This window comes from Salvia miltiorrhiza, chromosome 5 (genome assembly GCF_028751815.1).
Source record: "Salvia miltiorrhiza cultivar Shanhuang (shh) chromosome 5, IMPLAD_Smil_shh, whole genome shotgun sequence".
In the NCBI taxonomy this organism is placed as follows: Eukaryota; Viridiplantae; Streptophyta; class Magnoliopsida; order Lamiales; family Lamiaceae; genus Salvia; species Salvia miltiorrhiza.
The window spans coordinates 2,557,851-2,579,173 of NC_080391.1; the positions used below are offsets into that span (position 1 = coordinate 2,557,851).

At 36.7% G+C, this 21,323-nt stretch overlaps 1 protein-coding gene across 24 annotated transcripts; it reads right to left on the reverse strand.

Moving 5' to 3' along the window:
• Window positions 1-840: 840 nt before the first annotated feature.
• On the reverse strand, window positions 841-20,465 carry LOC130985064 (protein VACUOLELESS1). Of its 24 annotated transcripts, none has more exons than XM_057907837.1 (15): window positions 19,505-20,465; window positions 18,911-19,201; window positions 18,243-18,382; window positions 17,901-18,006; window positions 17,711-17,803; window positions 16,843-16,932; window positions 16,333-16,446; window positions 16,043-16,150; window positions 15,854-15,927; window positions 15,709-15,763; window positions 15,407-15,582; window positions 14,616-14,745; window positions 14,366-14,468; window positions 8,751-8,848; window positions 8,311-8,639 (listed from the first exon to the last, which is right to left on the reverse strand). In XM_057907837.1, exons 1-15 carry the CDS (start codon window positions 20,276-20,278, stop codon window positions 8,502-8,504), a joined length of 2,490 nt encoding a protein of 829 aa, XP_057763820.1. In that variant the 5' UTR covers window positions 20,279-20,465; the 3' UTR covers window positions 8,311-8,501. The 24 variants fall into 24 exon arrangements, 7 of the variants coding, with proteins under 7 accessions (XP_057763817.1, XP_057763818.1, XP_057763820.1 ...); XM_057907838.1 differs by having other exon boundaries at window positions 8,311-8,667; XM_057907836.1 differs by lacking the exons at window positions 8,311-8,639; window positions 8,751-8,848 and adding exons at window positions 12,939-13,296; window positions 13,383-13,480.
• Between the last annotated feature and the right edge of the window lie 858 nt (window positions 20,466-21,323).

The window sequence follows — 21,323 nt, forward strand, 5'->3', positions numbered from 1 at the left end:
TTTTTCCATATCACACACATCTTTGTACTATTAATCACACTTACTCCATATCACCCTTCTTAAGGAATACATCTTTGTATATGGCCGATAATAAGCAGCCGCTAGACAAAGTGATCTTATTATATGGTCCAACAAAATCTATCTATATAATATATAAAAAGATTATTTTTTTCCCTCCTTTTTTCTCTCTTTTTACCCACCAATTTTATCACTATTTTTCTGTTTATTTTTTAATTTTTTTCTAAACATTATCAAATTAGCTTCATGAAAAAATATTCAATATGCACCTTAAATTTAAGTTTGTTACAAGATCTTAGATATGGCATAAAAATCATTAAAAATGAACTTAAAACAAATAAGTTATGAAAATTTACGAATAATGGCAATTTTCATTATCAAATAATTTAAATTTATTTATCACTATACTTTATACAAAGTTAAAAATTTACATTTTAAAATTCAGGATTTTATTGAGTAATTGATGTAAATTATTTTATTTTATTTTTTAAACATATTTTGTATTTGTTTATATTTTGATTGTGCTTAATTTTTAGATTTATTTATTTAAAATGTCGTTTACTTTTGATGTTCTCCTTGCACCGCACAGATGAACGTACTAATTTATCTAAAAATTATGCAATTAGACAACCATGTGAACCTTATTTTCCATAAGGTCAGTAATAAACAATACATCGTCGAAATTTATCTAAAAATTGTGCAATTTGGCAATTTCAAGACAAATATTGACAAACGTGTTGAATTGCTCGTTTACTTGTGCAATTCTAAAGTTGGAAACTATATTTTCCTACAAATTTATTACAATTGAAGAAAAGTGTGCGCATGCACTTGTTTCATGATCAAGAACCATCAAAACAAGTGAGAGAATAATTTTTTATGCAACATCTTTCATCAAGTAAGACCAAAATAAATTGTGCTCATTTTTTGTCTTTTAGGCTGCGTTTACTTTTATGGATAAATTGATCCATGGAAAAGGATGGATAACAAAAATTTATGCCTTAAAATGTCTCCTTTTTTTTTTTTCTTAAGTAGATAATATTATCCATCATTGAAGTGAAAATAAAGAAGGAAAAATTGTGAACATCTCTTTTGTGTGTCAAATGTTGGAAAAGAAATGAAACATTTCAAGGCATAAATTTTTGTTATCCATCATTTTCTATGAATAAACTTATCCATGAAAGTAAACGCAGCCTAAATAAATAAACAAAATCTAATAATCTCATCTTTACAAAGGCTTCCATTCCCGACTTTTATATCATAGCAAAGTGTGAGATTTTTCTCCTATATATCCAAAACCACAAGTCACGGAAAGGGCCATGTTTTTCAGTTTCTCCTTCCTCATATGTTGAATTTAGAAGGAATGGTGTCAAAATCATCAAAATCATTTCTCTGCCGCTCCCTCCCAACCTGAATAGACGAAACGGCCGAATAAACAGTTGCAGTTTGGTTTTTGAGGAAACAAAAGAATCTACTTTGCTAATTCATTCATGTCCTACAATCTAGCAGATGGAATTGTTTGTCAAAAGAAAGAAGCCAAAACATAAAGAGAAACAGAGCACCAACCACGCATCAATGGATTCATTTCATTGTGTGGTGTGCGCTTTCCCCACACACTACCTGCACTGCACACTTGTTCCATCACGAAAATATTACAAATCAAAACCAAATCAATTTAAACCAAATATACAATTTCTTCTGTGTACCTTAGTAGTTGATACGTTCAACACAAAAGTTAGGACTAGCCAGGCTCTCCACTTCTGCGTTGTTCATACCCCAGAGGCCAACGCGAACATGAAGGGCTCCTTCCCCGTAATAGTCCTCGTGTTCCTCTGATATTCTTTTTGCAGAAACCACTGCCGAATCGCAGCAACCGCGCACAACAATTTCTCTAAGTGTGGGTATTTCTGCGAAATCTAAAGGGATTTCCTGCAACTTATCTACGTAAAGAAGACGAAGGCGCTCAAGGCATGGAAAGTGGGAGCTTTCAGTTTTCCAGATTTCTAGAGTAAGACTACGTTTAAGAGTCAAGAATTTGAGGCTGCGGAATTGGCCTTCAGTTGTTTCCCACTTCCCTTCCTTGAACTCCCCCCACCTGAGTGTGAGCTTCTGAAGATGGGGTAACACACCTACCTTATCCATTATGTCATCCCAACAATAATTGTTGCCACGAAGATTCAATCTCTTGAGCGAATGGGGAAAGTTGATTACACACTTTCCAGAAAAAGTGCAATCCAAGGACTCAAGTTTAGTTTAGACAATCGAGATTGCTCAAACAATACATCTCATCATCTCCAAAATTATAAAAACCCAATTCTTTTATATTGGGAATTTTTTTGACCACTTGTTCGCTACACTTGAAATCAAATACTGCCCCCAAACTTTGCAGATTTTCCAAAACAATGTCATCTTGGTCGTTAGGAGGATCTGGGAGACGAAGATTTTTGAACTCAACATGCCTGATGCGAGGCATGCACCAAAAATCAGTTGGTGCAATAATAACCTCATCGTAGGTGTAGGTGTCAACAATTAGTGTTTGTAGATTCCAAAATCGCCATATTGAACTTGGAAAAATCCCGTCTCTTATTTCTAAAAAACCTATTCGAAGGAAGCGTGAGTTAACTAATTGATCCATGTGTCCCAATAAATCTTTTTCGACCCATTTTGAACCGTGAGTTGTTTTCAGTATCCTCAACAAGCTCATATTGAGAGGTGATAGTTTTGGTCCAACATTCCACGTCAAAGAACGAGCTTGTGACATAGGCGGCAAGACGCTTATGGCTGCATTATCTGATGCACTATTATAAAACCTTTCTTTTTCAGCTTCTCGCAAGCACAAGTCCCTCAACAAATCATGAATTTGGCAACACTTCTTTCCCCAGTAATTGGTACTCCTTAAAACAAGATTTCTACCAATAAGGTCTTTTAAATACACTTTTGCTATCTCTTCCAAGCTTTTCCCACTTACTGCTTTCAGAAATCCCTCTGCAACCCAATATTTAATAAGGTCCGAGATTTCAATTTCCTTATCTTCGTAAAAAACTCCCATATAGAGAAAACAAGGTTTCAAATGTATTGGCAATTGATTGTAACTCATGTATAGTATTTTCAAGCAACGTTTATCATCCTCTAAATTAACGACACTTGCATTCAAGTTTTCCCCTATCTCTTCCCAACACTCTCTTGTATGCTTGGACTTGGCCAAAAGGCCTCCCACCACAACAATTGACAATGGAAGTCCTTTGCAACTTTTTCCAATCTTTTTCCCGATTTCCTCCAATTCAAGAGGGCAACCTTCTTTCCCAAACACAGTTTTGGAGAGAAGCTCCCAACTATCAGCCTCATCCAAAAGTTCCATCCCAAGGCTATTAGAGTTCGTTAGTGTAGAAGCCAAATCTGATAGCCTTGTTGTTACCACTATTCTACTACCATTTTTGTTATCAGGAAAATAATTCCTAACTTTATCCCATGCTTCAAAGCTCCACATATCATCCATTATAATTAGGTATCTTCTATCATATAGCTGTTTATACAACTTTTCTCCTAATTCATGCTCCCTCGAGTCGTCATCCACTCCTATATTGAACTGATGAAGAACAGTTGCAAAAATTTCTCTAATGCTATATTCTTGAGAGATGGTCGCCCAAGCACAAATATAAAAATGCTTCTTAATAAGACGTTCCTCATAAATAGTTCTAGCAAGAGTGGTCTTACCGGACCCGCCCATCCCTACAATGGGAATGATTTGGAGATTGCGGCAATGAGAAGTGAGCTTATCCATCACTTGACGCTTGACATCATCAGCACCCACCATGTTACTGTGCTCTGGGATCGAAGAAGATCTCGACGAATCCAAAGGCATTGACTTTGTGTGCAGCTGATGTTGGACTCCAACTCTCCCTTGAATTTGTTTGGCCTCCTCTTCGATAGAAGTCATGTCTTTTATCACCTTCTCGAGAGCTTCACAAAGGTCATCATAACTCATATATTTTTTTCTTCTTTTTGATTGATGAACAGTATTTTGTCCATTATTTGTGAGCTGATCGAAAATATGAGATTCAATGGCGTGTTCGGCCGCATAAGCTGCATCTGCAATGCGACACTCCAATGGATCCGCTTCTTTGGAGTAGCCACGATGGGGGTTATAGCCCTCGAGAAATTCGAGCAGGAAATGAATCTTTTGAGTGAGAGACTCAACGTGTTTAACATGGAGAGAAACAGGAGGGGTAGGATGATGGTGAAGGTTGTTTATGATATTCATAGCAGAAACTAGAGTTGCATAAGCAGCTGCCATGGTTGTTTTGGGAGTTGCAGAATAGAATGAAGATGAGAGAGTGTGAATGAATTAATTATGAATTCTCAAAGTATGCCCACATGGAGTAATGTTTCCTATCTACCTCTATTAATTTGTCAGTTTACAGCTAGCATTAACACTGAAAGATAGCGACTTGAGCAGCACTATAGTCCATTCACATATTATCATCTCCAAATTATTTCAACAAATCGGTTGTGCCAAATAGAAAACATACCCGTCTATGGAAAGGCAACAGTATGCCTAAAATGGTTAATGCAAATCATTTTTACTTTTTGTTCAACAGGGCAACATGTGGATTATACAAACCTTAAATTTGGCTCTAACTTTATTTGCAGCACGATGATTTCTGCAAGTAATAGACTATGCACGGTTCATTAAACAGAAATAGAAAATAAAGTCTTGAAAGGGATAAAAAAGGAGTGTGGAGGAGAGGATCAAAATGTCACATGTCCAGACTTACCTCTTAAATGGTATTCCCTCCGTCCCGCTCCAAATGTCTCCTTTCTTTTGGGCACGGAGATTAAGAAATGTGTATAAAGTAGATAAAGTGGGTATAAAGTAGATAAAGTTGGTTGGTGAAAATTGTTTAAATATTAAGTATAGAAAGAGAGTATATTTCCAAAAAAGGAAATGAGACATTTGGAGTGGAACAACCCAAAATAGAAAATGAGACATTTGAAGTGGGACGGAGGGAGTATAAAATTATGAGTAGATTGAATTCGCCACTTGACTTGTGGCTTCCCCACAGTTCATATTACTAACAAATTATTAAATCATATGAGTCTAATCCAACTTTTAGGCCATTACATAAAACTGCATGGTATATTAGAATTACAGCGATCAGCAACCAAGTTATATTATCATAAGAATTACATGATAGATGGAACCAATAATCCATGGTGGGCCATAAAATCTGTTGAACGGTTGCCTTCTCGATGAATATGAGTGAATCGAACCTGTATACCACGCAAGATAAGCCGAAGAATACAAAAGAAAGAAACCAAAACATAAAGAGAAATGTAGCACTAACTACGTATGAATGGATGTATACCTTCGTACCAGTGATTCTCATGGGAAACGTTTAACACAAAAGTTAGGACTATCCAAGCTCTCCAGTCCAGCTTTGTTATCATCATAGAGGTAAACACAAACTTGAAGGGCTCCTTCCCCGTAATAGTCCTCGTGTTCCTCTGATATTCTTTTAGCAGAAATCACTGCTGAATCGCAGCAAAATTTCACAATAATTTCTCTAAGTGTGGGTATTTCTGCTAAATATAAAGGGATTTCCTGCAACTTCTTTAGTCCAAAAAGATGAAGGCGCTCAAGGCATGGAAAGTGGGAGCTTTCAATTTTCCAGATTTCTAGATTACCTATACAGTTAAGACTCAAGAATTTGAGGCTGCGAAATTGGCCTTCAGTTGTTTCCCACTTCCCTTCATTGAACTTCCCCAATACGAGTGTGAGCTTTTGAAGATGGGGCAACACACATACCTTATCCAATGTGTCTTGCCTCCAAAAACTCAACCTGTCGGCACGAAAAACCAATCTCTTGAGCCAATGGGGAAAGTTGATTGCACTTCTTGGAGAAATCTCGCAATACAAGGACTCAAGTTTAGTTAGACAATCGAGATTGCTCAAACAATAATACATGTCATCCTCACGCTCTCTACTATTATGAAAAAACAATTCTTTTATATTGGGAATTTTTTTGACGACTTGTTCGCTACACTTGAAATCTAATATTGTCCCCAGCCTTTGCAGATTTCCCAAAACAATATCATCTTGGTCCTTAGGAGGATCTGTGAGACGAAGCCCAGAGAACTCAACATGCCTGATACGAGGCATGTGCCAAAAATAAGTTGGTGCAGTAATAGCCTCTCTGTCGGTGTGAACAATTAGTGTTTGTAGATTCCAAAATCGCCATATTGAACAAGAAAAATTCCACTCTCCTATTTCAGAAAAACCTATTTCAAGGAACCGTGAGTTAACTAATAGATCCATGTCTCCAAATAAAACATTTTGGACGAATCTAGTTTTTTTCACTATCCTCAACAAGCTCATATTGAGAGGTGATAGTTCTTCTCGAACATTCCACATCAAAGAACGAGCTTGTGACATAGGGGGCAACATGCTTATGCATACATTTTCTGATCCAGTACTATAAAACCTTTCCTTTTGAGCTTCTCTCAAGCACAAGTCTCTTAATAAATCATGAATTTGGCAGCACTTCTTTCTTCTAGTACTCCTTAAAATAAGATTTCTACCAATAAGGTCTTTTAAATACTCTTTTGCTATCTCTTCCAAGCTTTTCCCACTTACTGCATTCAGAAATCCCTCCGCAACCCAATATTTAACGAGCTTTGAGATTTTAATCGCCTTATCCTCGGGAAAAACTCCCATATAGACAAAACATGGTTTTAAGTGTATTGGCAATTGCTTGTAACTCAAGTATAGTATTTTCAAACAACGCTCGTCATCCTCCAAATTAACACTTGCATTCAAGTTTTCCCCTATGTCTTCCCAGCACTCTCTTGTATGCTTGGACTTGGCTAAAAGGCCTCCCACCACAACAATTGACAATGGAAGTCCTTTGCAGCTTTTTCCAATCTTTTTTCCAATTTCCTCCAATTCAAGAGGGCAACCTTCTTTCCCAAACACAGTTTTGGAGAGAAGCTCCCAACTATCAGCCTCGTCCAAAAGTTTCATCTCAAGGCTGTTAGAGTTGGATATTGTAGAAGCCAAATCTGATAGCCTAGTTGTTACTATTATTCTGCTGCCATTTTTGTTATTCGGAAAGTAATTCCTAACTCTATCCCATGCATCAATGCTCCACATATCATCCATTATAATTAGGTATCTTCTATGATAAAGATGTTGAAATAATTTTTCTCCTAATTCATGCTCCCTCAAATTCTCATCAACTCCTATATTTAACTGACGAAGAACAGATGCAAAAATTTCTTTAATGGTATATTCTTGAGAGATGGTAGCCCACGCATAAATATAAAAATGCTTTTTAATAAGACGTTCCTCATAAATATTTCTAGCAAGAGTGGTCTTACCCGAGCCGCCCATCCCTACAATGGAAGTGATTTCTAGATCATGGCAATGAGAAGTGAGCTTGTCCATCATTTGAAACTTGACATCATCAGCACCAACTATGCTACTCTGCTGCAGAATCGAAGAAGATCTCGACGAATCAGGAGGCAGCTGATGTTGGACTCCAACTCTCCCTTGAATTAGCTTGGCCTCCTCTTCGATAGAAGCCATGTCTTCTATCACCTTCTCCAGAGCTTCATACAAGTCATCATAACTCATATTTTCTCCATTATTTGTGAACTGGTCGAAAATATGAGATTCAATGGCGTGTTCGGCCGCATAAGCTGCATCTGCAATGCGACACTCCAATGGATCCGCTTCTTTGGAGTAGTCACGATGGGGGTTATAGCCTTGGAGAAATTCGAGCAGGAAATTAATCTTTTGAGTGAGAGAATCAACTTGTTTAACGTGGAGAGAAACAGGAGGGCGAGGATGATGGTGAAGGTTGTTTATGATATTCATAGCAGAAACAAGAGTTGCATAAGCTGCTGCCATGGTTGTTTTGGGAGAAGCAGAATAGGAGATGTGATGAGATTAGATGAGTGATTAATCATGAAGTTTCAAAGCCTGCCCATATGGAGTATTGTTTCCAATCTACCTTTATTATTCAAAACTTTAATTTCTCACTTCACAGCTAGCATTCACACTGAAAGATAGCGACTGCAGCTAGCAGTAGTATTATCATTTTTTTTTTTTTAGTCTGCAGTAGTATCATCATATCCAAATAATTTTGGAATTTTTTCTTTTTTCCATAATTTTTGTGAGTCTTGTGTACTTTTTGGAAGTAAAATGCATAATAATGTAGTATTATCTTATTCACATTTATTGTACTTTTTGGAAGTAAAATGCCATTGATGCTTTCTGCATACACACAAGAAAGGTGAACAAATTTCTATTTTATATTGAATTAACTGATAAAACCAAGAATGCTATTGCTATCTTCATGCTTGCTGCATACACCCATTAAATGTTCAGTCACATAGCATTTTCTCACACCACAAAAAGCTTTACGTTCAAATGCCAAAATCACTGAAACTCAAAGAATATTAACTGTGAAAATGAGCAAAAAAAACTAAGAGAGGCCTTGGAACGATAAGCAGTCGCACAGTGTATCGAAGATGGAAGAAGCTCCAGCATTTTGTGACAATGACTGCCTCAATCTCCCCAGCAATTCACCATCCTTTGATTGAGATGCTGCATCTGCAGCTTCCTTGGCCATCCCGATTTTTCGCATAAGCCTGTTTGCCAGTTGCAGCACATTCAGCAAGTAAAAGAGAAGACACAAAAAAACTATGTGAAAATGGCATGTTAGTCTAGTTACCTCAGCTCTCTCTCTCGGATCTGAAAGCTTCGGTATATATTTAAGCGCTTCATCTTTCTCACCCGCGTCAACACAAGCTTCCACAAATGGACGATAACCTAGAAACGGCATGAGTATATGTCAAATAACATGAAAAAAGGTACCAGCTGAGAAAAATATTCTAGTTTCTTGTAAATGAGTCAAAAGCATGTTATATATACTAGCACAAGATATGCTAAAATATCAAATCAACTATGATTGAAAGTTAATTTGATTTCCACATGAAGAGAATGAAAAATGCAGGCAACACCATTTCAAGAATCTAAGTTAGTTCACAACAACAATATTGTCATGTTGTCCAAATTTATACATCCATTTTGTGTGAAAGAAGCAAACATGTATGGAGAACCTATTACAAGAATGAGATTGTGAAGATTTCGTTTACTAAAAAGCTCATTACCAGATTTAAAATCAGGATATCCTAATTGATCCATTCTAACAAGATTTAAAATATACCTAGGAGCAATGAAAGCATCGAACAAGAAACAACTGGAACATCATGTCCATGGCGAGCCATAAAATTTGTTGGGCGGTTGCCCTCTCGATGGATGTGAGTGAATTGGACCTATATAACATGCAGGATAAGACAAATCCTAGTAACTGTGTGTCTTGTTTGGGCTGATCCATGCCTACCTGAAAGCAAGAGTGAAACAACAGCTGCAAATTGAAGAGTGATCCATGGCCATCTCTCTTTATCTTCCACTTGTTTTCAGTCACGCTGCCAATGAAAAAGTGGAAATACCAGAAAGAAGGGGAGTGAATAAGAATTCAAAAGAAACAAGCCAAAAAACAAAGAGAAACGAAACACCAACCACACATACGCATGAATGGATTCGTTCTGTGGTGTGCACTTTCCCCACACACTGCCTGCACTGCACACTTGTTCCATCACTCTAATATTACAAATCAAAACTAGGAATCAAATTAATTTAAACCAAATCTACAATTTCTTCTGTGTACCTTAGTACTCGTCACGTTCAACACAAAAGTTGGGAGGACTATCCAAGCTCTCCAGTCCTAATCCTGCATCGCTATAACTCCGGAGGAGAACGCAAACTTGAAGGGATCCTTCCCCGTAATAGTCCTCGTGTTCCTCTGATATTCTTTTTGCAGAAATCACAGTCGAATCACTGCAACGGTCCACAAAAAATTCTCTAAGTGTGGCTATTTTTGCCAAATCTAAAGGGATTTCCCGCAACTTATCTTCTGCAACAAGATGAAGGCGCTCAAGGCATGGAAAGTGGGAGCTCTCAATTTTCCAGATTTCAAGATTACGACTACAGTAAAGAGTCAAGAATTTGAGGCTGCGAAATTGGCCTCCAGTTGTTTCCCACTTCCCTTCGTTGAACCTCCCCCACCTAAGTGTGAGCTTCTGAAGTTGGGGCAACACACCTACCTTATCCAATATATCTTCCCAACAATAATCGTTGCAACAAAGATTCAATCTCTTGAGCGAATGGGGAAAGTTGATTACACACTTTCCAGAAAAAGTGCAATCCAAGAACTCAAGTTTAGTTAGACAATCGAGATTGCTCAAACAATACATCTCATCATCACGCTCTCCCATATTATGAAAAAACAATTCTTTTATATTGGGAATTTTTTTGACAACTTGTTCGCTACACTTGAAATCTAATATTGTCCCCAGGCTTTGCAGATTTTTCAAAACAATGTCATCTTGGTTCTTAGGAGGATCTGTGAGACGTAGCCTTTGGAACTCAACATGCCTAATGTGAGGCATGTACCAAAAATAAGTTGGCGCAGTAACCTCACCGTGGGTGTAAACAATTAGTGTTTGTAGATTCCAAAATCGCCATATGGAACGAGGAAAATTCCGCTCTCTTATTCCGTAAGTAACTATTTGAAGGAACCGTGAGTTAACTAATTGATCTATGTGTCTAAATAAATCTAGCCATTGGAATGTAGTTATTTTCACTATCCTAAACAAGCTCATATTGAGAGGTGATAGTTCTCGTTGAACATTCCACGTCAAAGAACGAGCTTGTGACATTGGCGGAAAGGCGGTTATGGCTACATTATCTGATGTGATATTATAAAACCTTTCTTTTTTAGCTTCTCTCAAGCACAAGTCTCTCAACAAATCATGAATTTTGCACTTCTTTTCTTCAAGAGTTGTAGTACTCCTTAAAACAAGATTTCTACCAATAAGGTCTTTTAAATACTCTTTTGCTATCACTTCCAAGCTTTTCTCACTTACTTCTTTCAAAAATCCTTCCGCTACCCAAAATTTAATCAGCTCTGAGATTTTAATCTCCTTATCTTCTGGAAAAACTCCCATATAGAGAAAACATGGTTTCAAATGTATTGGCAATTGCTTGTAACTCATGTATAGTATTTTCAAGCAACGTTCATCATCCTCTAAATTAACGACACTTGCATTCAAGTTTTCTCCTATGTCTTCCCAACACTCTCTTTCATGTTTGGACTTGGCCAAAAGGCCTCCCACCACAACAATTGACAATGGAAGTCCTTTGCAGCTTTTTCCAATCTTTTTTCCAATTTCCTCCAATTCAAGAGGGCAACCTTCTTTCCCAAACACAGTTTTGGAGAGAAGCTCCCAACTATCAGCCTCATCCAAAAGTTCCATCCCAAGCCTATTAGAGTTGGGTAATTTAGACGCCAAATCTGATAGTCTAGTTGTTACTACTATTCTGCTACAATTTAGGTTATCCGGAAAATATATCTGGACTCTATCCCATGCATCAATGCTCCACATATCATCCATTATAATTAGGTATCTTCTACCATAAAGGTGTTTATGCAACTTTTCGCCTAATTCATGCTCACTCAAATTGTCATCAACCCAAATATTAAACTGATGAAGAACAGCAGCTAAAATTTCTCTAGTGATATATTCTTGAGAGATGGTAGCCCAAGCACAAATATGAAAATGGTCCTTAATAAGACGTTCTTCATAAACAGTTCTAGCAAGAGTGGTCTTACCAGAGCCGCCCATCCCGACAATGGGAATGATCTGTAGATGAAGGACATCAGAAGTGAGCATATCCTTCATTTGGAACTTGGCATTATCAGCACCCACCATGCTACTCTGCTGCGGGATCGAAGAAGATCTCGAGGAATCCGAAGGCGTTGACTTTGTGTGCAGCTGATGCTGGACTCCAACTCTCCCTTGAATTTGCTTGGCCTCCTCTTCGATAGAAGCCATGACTTTTATCACCTTCTCCAGAGCTTCACAAAGGCCATCAGAACTCATATTTTCTCCATTATTTGTGAACTGATCGAAAATATGAGATTCAATGGCGTGTTCGGCCGCATAAGCTGCATCTGCAATGCGACACTCCAATGGATCCGCTTGTTTGGAGTAGCCACGATGGGGGTTATACCCCTCCAGAAATTCGAGCAGGAAATTAATCTTTTGAGTGAGAGACATTAGCTGCTGAATGGGGAGAGAAATAGGAGGGGTAGGATGATGGTGAAGGTTGTTTATGATATTCATAGCAGAAACTAGAGTTGCATAAGCTGCTGCCATGGTTGTTTTGGGAGTTGCAGAGAATGAGATGAGATGAGATGAGATGAGTGAGAATGAAGATGAGAGTGTGAATGAATTAAAGCCGTTTGGCATAAATACGATTGTATGACATAAATATGACTGTAGAAAATTAAAGCCCATATCAAATTATATAAATGGATGAAAATGATGTCATTTCAAGTCTAGAGTTTAGAGGAAAAATGAGTGAATTTTTAAAATGAGAAAAAATTAATAATTGATAAATTTTAATAAAAAATTAAAAATTGTGTGCAAAATAAAAATTTATTGAAAGTTCAATATTTTATATGCATTTACTGTAGTCATAAAATTAAATAAACCGAATTATTAATTAAAAAATTAAATATAATAGATATTGTTTTTTATTTATATTTTTTATTTTATCAAATAAAATAATATATGTATACAACTTACGCTCTTTCTACTTGTCATAGTGAATTGCCCTATTTTATGATGCTATGATATTCTTTGATACTGACACATGAAATATGATTGAATGAAACTGTAGAATTTAGTTATCAAATTTGAAAATGCAGAATAATTTATTTTCTTATTTACATTTATTGTACTTTTTGGAAGTAAAAATGCCATTGATGCTTGGTGCATACACACAAGAAAGGTGAAGAAATTTCTATTTTATATTGTATTAACTGATAAAACAACGAAATGCTATTGTTATCTTCATGCTTGCTGCATACACCCATTAAATATTCAGTCACATTGCATTTTTCTCACACCACAAAAAGCTTTACCTTCAAATGCCAAATTCACTGAAACCCAACGAATATTAACTGTAAAAATGAGCAAACAAAACTAAGAGAGGCCTTGGAACGATAAGCGGTCGCGCAGGGTATCGAAGATTGAAGAAGCTCCAGCATTTTGTGAAAATGACTGCCTCAATCTCCCCAGCAGTTCGCCATCCTTGGATTGAGATGCTGCATCTGCAGCTTCCTTGGCCATCCCGATTTTCGCATACGCCTGTTTGCCAGTTAACAGCACATCCAGCTAGTAAAAGAAATGACACAAAAAAAAACTGTGAAAATGGCATGTTATCATTTAGTTACCTCAGCTCTCTCTCTCGGATCTGAAAGCTTCGGTATATATTTAAGCGCTTCATCCTTCTCACCCGCGTCAACACAAGCTTCCACAAATGGACGATAACCTAGAAACGGCATAAGTATATGTCAAATAACATGAAAAAAGGTACCAGCTGAGAAAAAGATTTCGAGTTTCTTGTAATGAGTCAAAAGCATGTTATACTAGCACAAGATATGCTAAAATATCAAATCAACTATGGTTGAAAGTTAATTTCTGTTAGATATTTCTCATTTTAGCCTTTTGCACACAAAAAAGACCAAGCATACATTGCATAACAATGTAAACATGCATCACCAGTCAGTTACAACGACACTCATCATAGCATCGGAAAGGTTATCATATCTTAGCGTGCAAAGCATATTCTCATTATGCAAAATATTTAGGACTAGATGAACGAAGCACAGAGGAAAGAATGGCAAAACAAGAAATTACAACATAATTTAGTCCCCTTGGGATGGCCTAGTGGATGGGGTGGTTGCCTGTTGTCCAAGAGGTCACAGGTTCGAGTACTCTCGGCCACTATTACCACCATAGGTGGGGTGTGTGAGTGGTTTGTATTATTTATTTAGAAATTTCATCAAAAAAAAAAAGAAATTACAACATAAAGGGTGCGTTCTCTTTGGTTGTAAATTTATCATGGGAAAAGGAAGGATAAACAAAATTTCACCCTTTAAATCTTTCCTTTCTTTTCCCACATTTTCTACTTGACCCTTACTCATTCCTCATTTACACTATAAAAGAGGGATAATATTATCACACCATTTTTGGAGGGATGATATTATCCCTCCTTTGTAGTGTAAATGAAGAATGAGTAAGGGTCAAGTAGGATATGTGGGAAAAGAAAGGAAGGATTTAAAGGGTAAAATTTTGTTTATCCTTCCTTTTCCCATGATAAATTTACAACCAAAGAGAACGCACCCAAAGTAAACTATGAACGCATAACACTGACCAATTGGTGGCCTCTTCTCTTTTGAAAATTTTTCCAGTGCATCCCAGTCTCGGATTGTTGCCAGCGCAAAGCATTTAAGCCAATACCACCGCTTGTCAGAAACCTGTATCATATTCATGATATTTCAACAAATAGGTTGTGCCAAATAGAAAAATACCCATGTATGAAAAGGTAACAGTATGCCTAAAATGGTTAATTGCAAATCATTGTTATATTTTGTTCAACAGGGCAATATGTGGATTATACAAACCTTAAATTCGGCTCTAACTTTATTTGCAGCACGATGATTTCCCAGAACAATACATGTGCGAATTGTGTCACTGACACTTGAATCCAGAAAAATAGCCTGCTTTGTTGTTACCTCCAATTCACGTTGAATTCTGCAAGTAAAAGACTATGCACAGTTCATTAAATAGAAATAGAAAATAAAGTCTTGGAAATTAAGCAAGCCCATTTTAACAAGTCCAAACTTATCTCTTAAATGGTACTTTGTATTCGCAAATTATATCAGAGGGGTTTGTTTTTATCAGTATAAGCTATCTACGTTCTTAATTAATGTAGTAGATTAAATTTGTTACTTGACTTGGAGCTTCCCCACAGTTCATAATACTAACAAATTATTAAATCAGACGAGTCTAATCCAACTCTTAGCCATTACTTAAAACTGAATGGTATATTAGAATTATAGCGATCAGCAACCAAGTTATATTATCATAAGAATTACATGATAGATGGAATCAATGACTTTACATAAGTTCTACCGTTATGGTGGTTTAATAGGTTCAAAACCTATAGTTTGAGATATGGCTAGAAGCCAGTAAAGTTAGATCTACAATTCTTCCATCAACAATTTAACTTGTTTTTTAGTGGATATCGTACCAAGAGATTGCAAGTAAAGTTATATCAATTTAATTTTAATAAATATTTTTGTTTCTTATCATTTGTGACAATAATTATACAATAATTCTAGGGAGTACATAGTTTTTGGCAATTACTCATAGAGGCATTCACAAGCCCATAAGTGCCCAACACAACAATTACCTTAACAATTTGGCGTGTTCCTCGGCTGCCTTGGACTCAAACATATGTTCTTTTGATTCCGCAAAAAGATTACTAGCCTTTTCGATTAGTTTTATGCGTGGGCCAAGAGATGATCCTTTGGCCCTTGGATCTTTTGCAAGTTCCCACGATTCTTTCCACAAGAGGTAAGCTACCTCCTGCAAAATATAAAACCTTTTATTACAACAAATGTTATAAAAGAGAAAGAACCCATGAATCAGGTGAATGTGAATATATAACAAATGAAGGAGAAAGACCCCACAAATCAGGTTAGTGATATTAACCTGGAGTTGCCCAGTGGATAGAAAGAAGTCCTTCAAGAACTCATGCTTGTAACACCTGGAAAAAGATCAGAAAGATATCCTGCATTAATGAAACTAATTTCTTCCCGCCCTCATGGCATTTGGGAGGGATAAGTACTCTACCTACCGTGCGTATTTGATAAACAGATCACGTGCAAGAGGTCTAGTCTGTATTGTTGAAAAAAACTCCAATGGTGGCCTCTGCAATATTGCAATTGTGAATCAATGAACTATGACCAAGAATTTCATCTAACTATATATTAGCACTTGCTCCTATATAGATGTCTGAGAATATTTATCTTAAACAATACCACACCTTCTTCCAGATATGAAACATGACAAGATAAACAAGATCAGTGTCTCCGCTTTCGGTAGCCTTCACAAGTGCTGAATTTTCTTCCCCAATACTTAACAAGAGAGGGATCTGACATATAGATATGTTAATATAGGCACAAAAGTTTCCCAAGAGTGTCAAACGAGTATGGCTTTACAGATGAATGATATCAAGCCAATATATAACCATGTCTATATAAACATGTAATGAAGAAATAATCATATCAGAGAATGGCATATGGAAAGGAATACAAAATACAACTTAAACTCTACCTGTTTAGAGGAACGTGGCTCATGTTCAACTAGCATAGCAGCTAATTTCCTACGGCCACTTTTATCAGCATGAGCAGCAACGGCTGCATAAGATATTCCTTTGCATATCTTCAACTGAGATCTAATAAATAAATATATTAGACAAAACATTTTGCAACCAAACAAGTGGTGCAAATTACAGAATCAAGTTACAGTTGGTAATATTTAAACACAAGATATGCAGTGAGATTGCTGCAAAACTAACTACACCTGCTCTTACATCACAGTCCACAGTCAACAATCAGGGTGAATGAAACTAGTCATGAAACCTTTGGGTCAGTAAGTTGGATGGTAGGGGAAATTGAATAGTTCCTTTACTATTAACTATTCTACGTAGCAAGATGCAAGCTAAGAATCTCCTTAGAAGTAAACTGGCAGAATAGGTACTATATGTTGAATGGCATAAAAATATCTTAAGATTTACAATTTTTTGGGGGAAATAACTAAAACATAGACTACTGAAAAACTGACCTTGTCAAGTAGAATCTCAAGAAGAGTGGCATCAGGAATCGCTGCGGAAGCTGATATCTTTGTACACGTCCAATGCATTATTACAACTTCCTACACAAGCATCAAAATATAATGATCTCATTGCAAATTAAGTGAAAATTTTGCATCTGAATGCCTTACTGCTTTTGTAAGGAGCATTTCATTTGCTAACAGATATGAGAAGAGGTTTACATTCACATTCTTCTCAAATAAACATGCTCATTATAAGCCTCAACTTCAAAAACAACAATTTTCTCATGGGCTATTTAAACATCAAGAGAATGTACAGATCACTGTTTGGAACTGGGAGTCTTGCCAAAGTTAAACAAGATAGCCTAACTTCTTCAAGAATAAAGTCTAGGCAGATATACATCCGACCTAAGAAGTATTTACACAAAACTGAAAGCAACCCAGAACCTTTTTTTATAAGAAACAAGCTTTTATTATACTCTCTCCATCCCTAAAAACTAGTCCCTTTGGCCATTTTGGTACGTCCACAAAAATTAGTTCCTTCCAATTATAGACACTACCCCACAACATATTACCCTCAATATATAACTTATTTACCTATTTTACCATATAAAACCCATGCCTTCCCCTTCTAGGACTATTGCTTAGGGACGAAGGGAGTATATATATAGAAAAAAAATTACAGAGTGATGATTCCAAAGGGATGAGAAATCCCCAAAAGTAAAAACACCTAACCACCAATAAAATATAGCTTCCCTTGTTTTGTTAAGGGTGGACATTTAATCCTCTATTAACACCGTTTTTAATATTTCTACTACATTAATAAAATTTTGTTTCTTATATAACAAAAAGTATACATTACAAAAAGTTGATAACTTACTTGGCTTAAGCCGAGGTATTCTGATATCCGCAAAGCTAGAAGGTGTTTGTGGGCATTAATTAGACGATTGATCAGAACAGATGGAGTAAGTAACTGCAGAGAAACATTAGAAAAACAAATAAATAAATGTTTTGCAAAATCGCCAACTAGGACTTGAAATTTTTTTAATAAGGTACTGAGATGTTAACACCTTGTACTGTTGAAGACTTAGAGGAATCCCAATGTCGACATGGCGTACGGCATTTAAGACACGCAGCATTTGACACATCTCTCGTATACTGTCACGTCGAATATGGCTGCCAAAGACAACTGGATATCATTAACAAGAAAGAAAAACAGAAGATATTGCTTTATTTGGAGCTTCGGACCAAATTTAGACTAAATGCATGCAGGAAACTACAACAACCAAGTCCAATTTATGAAAACACATGAATAGTAATCCTAACGAGAATTAGTTACCAACACAAATTAAATAGGAAAGAAGATAACCTTAATTTCGTGCATATGGCTAAAACTTCAGCATTAAATATACCTAGAAAAGGTTTGACCATAGCTTGCAGCTCTCAATAGTGTCCTTTGCTGTGAAATATCAAATTCATAGCCAGCAGCATCTATACAAGACTCAACAGCTTCAGGCAATGAAGAGCGGATTAATCTCAAGTTTTCAACAGCCTGCATATTATAGGATACAAATATTCAAAAACCAACAATTTATTGCATAGGTTTAGAAAACAATCCCAAAAGAAACTCATCCAATTTTGATGAGTCTACTACCGTATTTAACACTATAAAGATGCGTCTCTTTCCCAATTTTTCACTTTCCAATAATAATTACATCAACTTAGCGTATATTTTCTATAAATAGGCTAGGTAGAAAAGGAGAATAGTAATAGTGTAATACAACTTCAAGTTTTTATCAGCTCTGCAGATTACAAAACTTCGAGGAGGTCAGGCTATTGCTGTGGCAGAGAAAAAACTCTCTGTGTGAACCTCAGTTTTGGAATGTTTCCTCCTTCAGTAATTTCAGTAATTTAAGTATTTCGTTTCAACTATCTTAACTCTATCAAACCTCAATGTGGCACATTTTAACTAATTGCAGGCATATATGAGTTGAGGCAACAAATTAGACAAGCTTGTACATAACAATTTTAAAATTGAATATTGCAATAGAAGGAGATAGATAAGACAAGGGCCGACTACCTTCGCACTTCGCCTATCAAAATGCTCTAAGGCATCATACAATAAAGCAGGAGGTGACGTGCTTCCAATCTGAAAGATCGATACTGTAGAGTCTGGCACTCGATGTAAAAACTCCATGTTGGTGTTAGATAGTATACGCACCCCATCACATTCTGGAATAAGAATAATTGGCTCGTCATATATGTACCGTACTGGCTCATCATAGGGACCCACCATCAACAACATGTCATCCCAGTAAAGTAAGACAGTGTCCGATCCGCACCAAGCTAGTTGGTCTGGTGGGAGGGCTGACTGAAAATGTTGGAAGTAATATAACATATTAAAGTTTTTATACCCGGACTGCCCATGAATGCAACAAGTTTTCATAAATGGCTGACTGATAATGTTAAAAGTGATACAAAAGTGTACAAGTTATGATTTTTTTGCAATTACATAATCACTAGTCTCTAATATTTCAAGAGTCAAAACAATTGAATTGGTATTGATTTAGCTAAACAATGACAAATCCATTGCAATTATCACTAATTTTTCAAGAGTTAAAAGCAATTGAATTGGTACCGATTCAGCTAAACCAAAATCCTAATTACAATTTACCTCACAAGTATAGTCGATGAATTCTTTGGAAAAATCCGAGGACATGACCAAAAGCCTTCCATCATGTGTGAAGGAGGCGACGAACTCTCCTTTCCTGGACAACACCATCTTCTGCAACGGCCCAATTCCGGCCGCCAACGGCTGCACCCCCTCCTCATCCACCAACAACACGTGATCCCCAACCCCAAGCAGCACCTCCACGTCGCCCGACTTCGTGTATTGCGGCTCGATCACCGCCATACAATGCGGGAGCTCCTCCAAACTACAATCCGCCAATTTAACCGTCTTCGGCATCTTGAAATCCGGCACCGCCAGAATCTCGAACGCCTCCGTGATGCACACGACGCCGTTCCCCCAAAATACGCACTCGACGACGCTGTTGTCGAAGCACTCCTTGCCGAGGGAGAAGGTCCCGAGCAGCTCGGCGTGGATGTTGTAGGAGTAGACGGTCCCGTCCTGCGTGATGCAGGCTAGGGTTAGGTCATCGGTCCAGGACATCCCGATGAGGCGGCCGCCGGGGTTCCGCCAGACGGTCTCGGCGGTGAGGCGGCCGGAGGAGGTGAAGATGCGGAGCTTGCGGAGGGCGGACTCGGCGTAGAGCTGGACGATCTTGGCGTCGTCGCGGATGACGGCGATTGGGCCGCCGAAGGGGGCGCAGGCGATTTTATTGCGCGTGAGGTCCACTTGCTTCCACTCCATCTGGTAGAGCTCCGGCTTCCGGTAGTAGCGGTTGTAGAGGAGCTGCCACTCCGCCGCCACCGAGACTCCTGCCATCTCAACGGAGATTCGCTGAGAATTTTCTTCTCCCCTCAGTATAATTTACAAAAAAATGTCAGATTTGATTGGAAATTAGGTTCATAGTGATTTGCAGGAAATGTAGAGTAATGATAAGAAACAAAGAAGAGGAGTCGTGGTTACTTTATTCAGGCCATAGAAACAATTTCAAGCATTATTACTTCTTTATTTGGGTTCGAATTTAATCGGATTAGATTTCTACTTTTATTTTTTTGAGAAAAAGTCGAGCAGAATTGAATTATCTGAAATTTTAGGATCAAAACTAAACAGAGACAAAAAAATTGCATAAAACTGAGACAAGTTTTATTATTATTATTATTATTATTATTATTATTATTAAGACAAAAAATTCCATAAAACTGAGACAAGTTTTATTATTATTATTATTATTATTATTATTATTATTATTATTATTATTATTATTATTATTATTATTATTATTATTATTATTATTTTAAAATTGGAACTCAATTATTTAAATAAAATTAATAATAGAATTAATTGCATATAAATATACGAAATATACCAATTAAAATTTTAGTTTTTAATAAACATTATCTTTTTGGTCCATAAACTTTGAATCTTTTGAAATTCAGTCAAAATTAAAATTTCGAACGCGTTTAATTCCACATAAATGTTCAAATTTTATTGCACGATATTTTTTATATGAATTAGTTATGACGAGAAAGTAAAGGATTAAAATTTTGGGGTTCATGTAATAAAATTTCGACTTGCCGGTAGGATAAAATATTACTCAAACTCAAATATTTGTTCAGGCCGAATTCTAAAAACTTCAAAGTTTATTTATTAATTTATTAATTGACAAAAAAAAGTAATGTCAGATTTAAACATTTTGATATATTTCGTATTTTTACAGACAATTAATTCTTAATAATATGTGCCTATGTGCGGCTCGTCTGCTTACGGTGATGTTTTTCCACCGTTGAGTGGTGTTGAGGTCCCGCCTGCATGCGAGTTGCATAATTGATTGTATTTATATACCTCTTGTAACTTCAAAAAAAAA